The sequence below is a fragment of the Palaemon carinicauda genome, chromosome 1, assembly GCF_036898095.1.
Source record: "Palaemon carinicauda isolate YSFRI2023 chromosome 1, ASM3689809v2, whole genome shotgun sequence".
In the NCBI taxonomy this organism is placed as follows: Eukaryota; Metazoa; Arthropoda; class Malacostraca; order Decapoda; family Palaemonidae; genus Palaemon; species Palaemon carinicauda.
In genome coordinates this window covers 282,391,122-282,401,121 of record NC_090725.1, presented here as the reverse complement: position 1 = coordinate 282,401,121, position 10,000 = coordinate 282,391,122, and the positions used below count along the sequence as shown (strand labels likewise).

The 10,000-nt window shown below is 34.7% G+C and overlaps 1 protein-coding gene across 1 annotated transcript in view; it reads right to left on the bottom strand.

Annotated features, from left to right (window-relative positions):
• The window catches only part of LOC137639329 (uncharacterized), a 524,101-nt gene that overhangs the window by 412,120 nt on the left and 101,981 nt on the right, over nucleotides 1-10,000 (bottom strand). The window contains exon 2 of the mRNA XM_068371612.1: nucleotides 9,058-10,000. This exon is cut by the window's right edge and continues 249 nt beyond it. Coding sequence (XP_068227713.1) covers nucleotides 9,058-9,816 — 759 coding nt within the window. The 5' untranslated portion in view covers nucleotides 9,817-10,000. The remainder of the gene's footprint in view (nucleotides 1-9,057) is intronic.

Sequence of the window (10,000 nt, the reverse complement as noted above, 5' to 3'; positions counted from 1 at the left end):
TATATATATATATATATATATATATATATATATATATATCAGAATAAAACTACCTTTATATGTCGATTGAAACGCAGTATTTGAATCGGAGATAATAACACATCCACGAGTTGATAATATCTCACTTCAATGACAAGAGCCAAAAGTTATATCAATTACAGGTTTGAAGTATCTTCACAAAACATATTGAAAGCAAATAAAAGGTGAAGTTTCAGAGAGAGAGAGAGAGAGAGAGAGAGAGAGAGAGAGAGAGAGAGAGAGAGAGAGAGAGATTTTGTTGGTATCGGAAAATACGAACACTGAATAGTTCAAGGGCATAATATTTTTCGCAGCTTTGATGCCAATGATGTAATTGAATTTTCATAAAAGTCAAAGTTCAGTGGCTGAATTTCAGACACTTTTTATTTACCACGAGCGGCCGCCCTGTTGTTGCTGAATGCAAAACGTTCCTGTTCTCTCTGAGTGTTGATCGGTGATACAATCCGTCATTAAACATTACAGGCTTCACCATAATTGCTTATTTCATTTATGAATTACCGTAATGTTGCCCATTATTGGAAGCTAGCTTTTGACTTTCATAATATTCAGAATTGTAGCTTTTGCCCTTTGCAGTTACATTTAAAACTGCTTCATGTGATAAATGGCGGGATTGAAAATAAAAAAAATCTTTTGTTGCGCAGCAGCCTATGGTAGAATCACTGCATGGAAGCTCGTGTATTGAATGTGGAATATAGAAGAGAAAGGTATGAAATAATAGGGCTTCAACAACCATATGAGGAAGACAAAGAAAATAGGATTATTTTTATTTAGCGAAAAAAAATATAGAAAAGAAAAAAAAAGAAGTATTATACCTGATGTGGGGGAAAAGAAAAAAAGAATAAGAAGATAATCCTTGGAGGTGCCGTTGCAAAGGCTATGCCTCACCCCCGAACTTGAACCTGAACCTTAGTGTGGTTCGTGGCAGAAATAAAACGTCTTCCCATTTTCTATATATCATCTCACAGTAAAAGAAAACGTAAATTTGGCTTATGGATATTTGAAGAATACAATGGTCATTTGCAGAGCAAGAATATGAGGGTCTTCACGAAACCTATAACAATACAAGAGTTATGTTTGGCATACCAAAATTATCTGAAGTGACTTTTTTCATGGAAAAACTGAGAAAAGTGGGCTAGTTGAAAGCGAACTTTTGGTGACGTTATTAAAATTATTTGGAGAAACATTGAGTAACTTAATATGAAAAAAAAAAATCTATAACATGAATACTTGTATTGCAATTCTTAAAGTAATTCTTACATTACCTTGTCCATGTATCGTTTTAACGACTACAGATTTATGAATCCTAGATAACGTTCACCGATTATCATGTCACCAAGAATTTTAAAGTAGTGATCTAACATGCAAAAGAATGAAATGAAAGAAATTGAACATTCAGTGCTACATTTCTTTTCGTGTGGCTGAAATTTCCAACATAATTAAATCAACTTTAAAAGCAGAAAAAAATTAGAATTTAATTCCCGACATCAGAAAATGTATGACGACGGCTGCCGAAATGTCGTTAGTCAATTTTACCTGTGTTCAGTCCTTTTCATCTCTCTCTCTCTCTCTCTCTCTCTCTCTCTCTCTCTCTCTCTCTCTCTCTCTCTCTCTCTCTCTCTCTCAGTAAAATCAATGAATTAATCAATGAATCCAATTTCAAATACTTTCCAAATTTTCCCTCTTTTCTAACATTAACTATCTCTTAAAGCACGATGTTGCCTAGCATTAATGTTTAAAGAACTCTAAATACGGCAATTTTGACTTTTAATAAGCATAAGAAACTACCATGGCAAACGTTTGCGCTAGTGTTCATATACAAATTTATGGGTAGGTATGGCTTTTCTTTTGAAAGTATGACAGACGCACATTGTCAATTCCAATACCATTTCAAAATCAGCTATGCAGTATTTGCAACACAGACTTAAGCTTGCTGACCTTGACTGCAAATGGTGGCAATTTGAATCGATACGCAAACAATATCCCCTTCAAGACATTTCTATTACTGATGTTTTATTTTTGGTGACTTTACTCCATTCACTCACGTCTCGCCAGTAACAATGGAGATTCAAAACCTTCCAAGGCTCCCAGCCAATCAAAGAGAAACACAAAGTGCGAACTATGTATGGAAACATTGAGGTGTGTTTTTACTGAAAACGAGGTATTGAATTTTATGAATATTTTAAGCTATTTGATGTTAGATCGCTCAGTATATCGTTCATATTTGTTTTGCCGCTATCAACATCATCAGCGAGAATGCCTTGCAACATACATATCTTGACATACATTGAATGTACCAAAATACACTTGAGAGTTGAAAAATTTTCTCGTTTTTTTTCTTTCTAGTCTCATGACCAGAATATCTGTTTTTCATATGAGAGTTATTTTTACCAATCAGCCATTTCATTTTCGTTATGAAAATGACTGGCGTGGATCTCAGCATAGTCCAGGACTGCAAGCGTAGATGATTATTATATCTTTTCTTATCGTAGTTAACAAGACTTTCACACTACATTAAAAGGCTCTGTTATTAAAGTAGAAAATAAAATTAAGATGTACAGAGGAGGAAAGGGGGGGGGGGAGGGGAGGCGATAATAATGTTGAAGCCGAGTAGGATATGAAAAAATAATGCGGTGGATATAACAAATTCGCCTTTTATGAATCAGTGAAAAGCTAGGGATGACCGAAGAGATATTTAGACAGTAAAGCAGATGAGGCTGACCAAGCTATGAATTGATGGGAGTGGTTATGGTGTACGAATAGCCCATAGAATTATTAATGAAATCGCTATTGGGGCAAAGAAGAAGAAGCATATAACCATAAAAAAGAGAGATGGATCTGTTATACAAACAGAAGATGAAAAAAGTCAACATTAGATGGAACACTTTAGTGAAGTTATGAATAGGAGATACGAAGGGGATAATTTGATTGATATGCCTGAAGCTGATGAAGACCTTGATGTGCCCATAAATGAGTTCAGAGTGTTTGAAGTCGAAGCTATCCTCAAAACACTAAAGAGATGATAAGCCCCTGGATACGATGGAATAACTGCCGAGATGATACTGGCTGAAAATGAAGTGACCCCCAGAATACTTAAAGGTTATTTACTAGAATGTAGCATGAAGTGGAAAAACCTGATGAATGGGAGTTAGGAGTGTTGATGGAAAAAAAAAAGACATGACTGATTGCAATAATTACAAAGGCATAACACTTACGTCAGTTGTTATGAAAATATATAGTATGCCCATTCTAAAGAGACTAGAGAGAAAGATTGATGAGAAGCTGAGAGATGAACAAGCATGATTTAGAACAGGTAGAAGTTGTACTGGCCAAATTTCATTTTGAGGCATGTGGTACAGCAATGCGTAAGCAATGCGTAGAATATAGAAATCCACTTTTGATGGCATTTGTGGACTATGAAAAAGCCTTTGATAGTGTGCACCAGCCAAAGTGTTACGAATTGATTCCGACCTCTTCCAATTTACCTAAATTAGGCTCGGGCACTTTGGTAAGGAGGTTTCTATCTATGCAGAAAACTTGTTACTCTGAATATCTAAAGAGTTAAAAATATTAATGCATCCTAAAATTCCCTAGATCAGGGTGTAATAATCTTACAATTAGCAACTTCTATAATAATTATGTTCAACTCAACTTTTAAATTGTGGAAGCAAATAAACTTGACCCATTCTGCCAATTCTACTCTCAAACATGAATATTTACATTATATTCATCAAAAAATTTGTATAATTTATTTCATAATTAAACTGAAATTATTTACACATATTCTTTAAGCAATGCAAAGGACTATTAGTGTGAGGGATTCCAGTTAATTACCTGGCAGCACAATAATACCTCTTACAAGGAAAAGACTAGCTCTAAGCCTTCACTCTTCCCTGGGGATAAGGATTCAGCTAGATGCTTTCTACTCTAATATATCAAGGGACAGCCTAACCAGGAGACAAAAGAAAGTCTCTTATGATCTGAAGAAAACTTAACTCTTACCGAAATAAAAAATGTTAAGGGAGAGAATAATATATAATATATGAATTCTCTAATACTAGTAGCTTTATCCTAAAGTTACCCTTATCAAATAACCATGAATTATATATCTAATTCTCAAAGTAAACCGAGACGTTAGAAACAGAAGCGAGTTAAAAATAATAAAAAGATAAATAATCAATTAGGCTTTACCTAATTTAACACACATATAGTTCCAAAGAGTAGTATACACAAGTATACTTGGGAGATAAAATGGGAAGATAAAATCTTGTTAGATTATGACTTGGGAGATGAAATGGGAAGATAAAAACTTGTTAGATTATGACTTGGGAGATGAAATGGGAAGATAAAAACTTTTTAGATTACGAAATAGTTTACAATAAATGGTAAAGCAAGCTAATAGATGCAAATGTGGGAAGAAAACAGGCTGGAGGTATTTTCAATCAGTATATATTTTTGGCAGAATTAATATGGATGTAATTTCAAGAGGAAGAGGAAGGGGTGGAAATGTAGCTGTAAAGGTAATCACGGAAAGTAAATGTGTTTGAATATGAGAAGGAAGAAGTAAGAGGAGTATCTAAAATTTGTATTTTTTTATTCATTACTTATATATAGTTTATTTGCTATTTCGTTACTTCCTTTCCTCACTTGGCTTTTTTTTTCCTGTTGGGGCCCCTGGGTTTGTAGCATTCTGCCTTTCCAACCATGGTCGCAGCTTGGCTAGTAATAATAATGGGAAAATGGATGAAAGGGGACAAAGATTAAAGACGTAATTTGGGGGAGTATATGAATAGTGTATAAAACCTCGGGAAGGGTTATGGTGCCAGCAGAAGGTGTTTGTGAGTTTATGAAAATTGAAAGGATGAAAAGCAGTAGTAGTGGGAAGAAGAAATGAGAATTTTAGTGAACGATTAAAGATTTGACATTTAATTATAAGGCAGATACTCGTACGTAGGTATTATTGTGTTCATGAGTATATTTCTAGTTTACTGGCGGGAGAGTCCAGTTTAGTGTAAAATTGTTTTCTGAAACATTGGTAGACCATGTTTACTTGGCTGAGTAATATCTTTACGGTAGCATGTTTCAAGATATCGGTGAAAGGACACTATTGGGGGATGCAAGGTTATGGGGTAAAATGGTTTCTTAACTGAGTTTGGAATAAGTAGTGTTTACAGACGATACAGTGATGATTGAGATTAACGAAAGTTTTTCCCGGTGGAGAGAGTCAAGTGCAAATCTGGTGTTGAGTTATGGCAGTAAAAGGAAACCGAGATGGAGCAGTAAAAGTTGATAAGGCCAATGAGAAGATAGAAGTGCCGGATTCTTAAAAGTATTTCGGGAAGATATTTTCAATGATGGTAGGACGGAAGTAGAGGCGCGTCAAGGAATAGGGGACGCAATTAAAGTAGAATGCGTGAGAAAGATAAAGGAATCATAGTGGCTATGAAAGGATTATTGAATCAATTTTCTTTTTCGCATATATATATATAAATATATATATATATAAATATATTATATATATGTATATATATATATATATGTATATATATAAGTGTGTGTGTGCGTGTGTGTGTATGTATGTATGTATGTATGTATGTATGTATGTATGTTAAACCTAAAAAATGACTGCTAAAAATAACATAGGTATGGAAATGTTTGAAACTCACTGACGCATGACATTCGGGTGTGTGCAAACGTGTCAACATACACTACACCAAGAAAACCTGTTTGATAAACTAAATAACTTAAATTCATAAGTAATAACTGGATCGATACATTAGAGTTATAATAATTGGTTTTATAGCTTCATTTTATTATTTCAACCAACCACACAATTTTGATCATAATTTCAAAAATGTTATAGCTGGTTATCATTAAATAAATAGAAAATTCTTTTAATCAAGAATTGGGTTGTTCTTTAACCTACATAAATCTATTTGCTAGAAAGAAAACAGCTTTAGCGTGGGGAAAAAGGGTGTATGCAGCTGCCACCACTGACAGTTTTACCGTGTTTACGTGTCGGAGACAAAATGGAAAAAGGTAATACTCGACGAAAACAAGTCATGTATCAAATTTTTTTTTTTTTTTTGCTTGCTACAAGGCATAAAGAAATCGGGTTTTAGGAAACAACACGGAACCCACGTTCATATCCAACTATGCGTGTGAATACATATAGACGTGATAATCACGTTTTTAGACTTAACAGATGGGAGTGGTTGAAGTTTTTTCATCATCATTGTTGAATTTTCAAGTACAGTACTAGTATGCAAAGAGTAATTGTTCATGAGCACCACAATCGCTCTAGAAATGGAAGTAAATCCAAATGGTATTTCTCCTTTTATTTTTATAAAGACAACTGGTTTCTTAGATCCTAAGCTAGCTGGTATTTTTCGCAAGTTAGCAAGAGATTATTTTTGCATTTGTTAGAAAATTGACAATATCACTCATTAGTTAAATTGGTTTGTCGTCACTCTAGCAGTGCTCATTACCATCGCATTCCAATAACTCCCATGATATCTATTTTTTGAACCTCTTTTGGCAAAACATCTAAATAAAATAGGTATATTGCAGGTAATAACCATTCCATACTTTGCAGATTGGCTTTAGCAAAGGCCTTATAGCATGTGATAGTCTTCTTACTATTTCCAATGCTGTAAAAAAATCTATCAATTGTTGTCAGAGTTCGTAATATACGCCTTGGTTTATATACTGCGGTTGACCATGCTAAACATACAGCCCTTATTTTCAAACTTGAACAAATAAAATTAGGTAGGTCTTCTCTTAGCATTATTATTGAATTTTTAATTAACATATTCCAAAGAATAATGGTTGATTGACACTATAGTGACTAAAAGGATGTTAATACATTCCACAGGGTAGTGTTCTCGCCCCAATATTTTTATATCATAGCCTATACATATGATATGGGATTTAGCCTTGAAAAACCAACCGTTGTACAAGCAGATGATATTATTCTCGTTGCGTCAATTCATTTCCCTAAATGTAGACCTGTGGTTACTGAATTCATCAACATATCTATAGCTGAAATCGGTGTATGGTGTAAATTGTGGGGGGGGGGGAGTAGAATCCTAAGTAACTCAAAGTATGATTATAAGAATTTCAAGAACAGTGGCTCCTCGATATCCAAATCTTTTCACTGATATCTCTTTAATTGTATATAACCCATTCAAAATTATACGTGTGATGCTTGATTGCAAAGTTAATTTTGAGAAACATCCGGCAGTAAAAACATGGTATATTGAAATATCTTTCAAGAATTTTGTTAATAAATCTATCCAAAGGAAATTATTGAATTCTTTCATTCAGCCATATTTTGGATATATATTGTTCTTCTGTCTGGTTTTCAGCTGAGGACTCTCATCTTAATTTGTTAGATATATATATATATATATATATATATATATATATATCTATATCTATATATATACATATATATATATATACATATATATATATATATATATATATATATACATATATATATATATGAGGTGGATATTGATCTCTAGCACCGTTCGTCAGTTAGCTCTTTGTGTATGCTTCAGAAGTTTTTCCATAATTCTGATTCTGCATTCATATCTTCCCAAACTGTACCATCCAGTACGTAGTGATAGTATGCACTTATTTTAACAGTCTTGTCTTTTCCATCATAAGCCTCCATATTACACAGTGTTCTAGAAGTTCTATTCAAGCTGTTAACTAATTGTGGAATGATCTTCCTCGTATGGTAGTTGAATCGGTGGCACTTCATGAGCTTAAATTTATTGCAAATGCCTTTCTCTTGAATATGTTGACATAGGTCTCATTTCATAGTTTTTATACAACTTGACTTTCTAACATTGTTACCGATCTCATTATATTTAAATTCTTTTTTTTTTTTTTTTTTTTTTTACTTTCGTATTCATACCTTATTTGTTACATCACTATTACCTTTCCGCACTGGGCTGTTTTCCCTGCTGGACCCCTTGGGCTTGTAGCATCCTGCTTTTCAATGAGAGTTGTAGATAGGCTAATAATATTAATAATATAGGGATAGGTAGTTATCTATGCAATCATACACATATATAAACGCATGTTCTATATATAGGCTATATTATATACATAAATAGTATATTACTATAAGCCGTTACCCCTACTAGGGGTGGTTCCAGAGAAAAACAAAGACAATCACTGACAAATTCCTTCTTTAAATGCTGAATTATGAATGAGCTCTCACCTCCTTGATATGGACACACGCGCGCGATCAATGATGGTTAGATGAGAGCTTTAATCAGTGCGTAGCAAGAAATGAAGCAGGGTTTATGCAAAAAGCTGAGAGGATACTTGCAGCATTTATGGAAGTCAAATCTGCTTACTGCATGTGTAGATGTTAACTGCAAATTGGCGAAAAATTTCAAGTCGCTGAGATGAACTGTAAATGTGACATTCGACGACATAGGGGGTTTACTGTATACCCAGGAGAGGTACAAAATGTTATTGTAAGTGAGAAATTGTATAAGCTTTTTTACTCTTTGAAAGAAGGGGGATATGAAAACTTTGAAAGTACTTGACAGATGATATGAAATATGTCCTGGAGAGGAATGTCATTAATTTCCTGGAATAATGGATATTGCATAGTAGGATAGATACACATATATACATATGTATGCTTATATATATATATATATATATATATATATATATATATATATATATATATATATATATATGTATAACCAGATGAGAAGATAAATATATAGATCAATTAAATCCTTAATATATAATTAGCGTATTAACTATAGAATCCAACGTAAAATCATTTTAATCTGTTTACCTAATACATTGTTTGAACATTTTAAAAGATATTGGGAAGACATAAGCGACAAAATAATAGAATTAAAACATTCTAAAAACAAACATGCAAACACGAAAGAATGAAAGGCGAAAAAAATATGGTTAGACATCTCAACGAATCAGGTAAGAAAATATGGAGAAAGAATATCTACACAATCTCGCACTTACCTGTGGCAAGGAGAGCGTGGAAAAAGATTTGGGCTTCTGGGACAGACTGGTTTTGACGGCTTTATCAGCCGATAAAGCCCCACTCACGCCCACAGAAACCTTGGCCTCTCTGCTCGTCCCGGGCAATTCGATATCCTCGACTGATACTATCCTGACAGTGAGCGTGCAACCCCTCCGACGGACAATCACCGGGATGGACTCCTCGTAAGTGACACTCTCCTGTCGGCGAGTGTTTGTTTGATATTCGAAGGGTAACGCCTCGGCTCCCTCAGAGCCTCCGTCACCGCTGCCCCCGCTCGAGTGCCCTTCAAATACTTCAGGAAAGACATCGTAAAGTTCTCCCGAGGAACCACTGCTCGTGGGAGTCCCACAAAGGATATCAGGGGACTCCACAGAATTCAAGTTGACCTGAGAAACGTCCTGCTCCGTGAGGGCATCTGATACAGACACGGACCTAACCTGGCGTCCTTTTCGGATTAGCGCTGGCTTGTTCCAAGACCTCCTGCGCTGGCAACGAATCGGATGGTGGGGATATTGGTGTTGGAGTGGGTGAGACGGATGAGGGGGATGATGATGTAGCATTTGATGTAGAGGATTGATGGAAGTCTGTCCGTGGGTGTCCTCCACACCCAGTCTATTGAGATCCAAGAACCCAGAGAAACGCTGGAGTGGTTGTGTATTTGTCATGGCATGATTGTCTGTCTTGACTTGATCATCCGGGATTTTACGTCTTTTTGTAAAAGTATGTTTGTCAGTCATGGCGCCTAGTATGGAGAGGGCCCTAAAATTTCTTACAAGGCGGTGTAAAAGGCTGTCTTCTAAAACAAATTACAATCATGAAGATTTTTCAGATAATGCAAAAAAATATACACTAACAAATGCACACTTTTGTATAAATTTTGGTTGACATAATCAGTTTCTCTTTTTTTTTAATATTTAATAT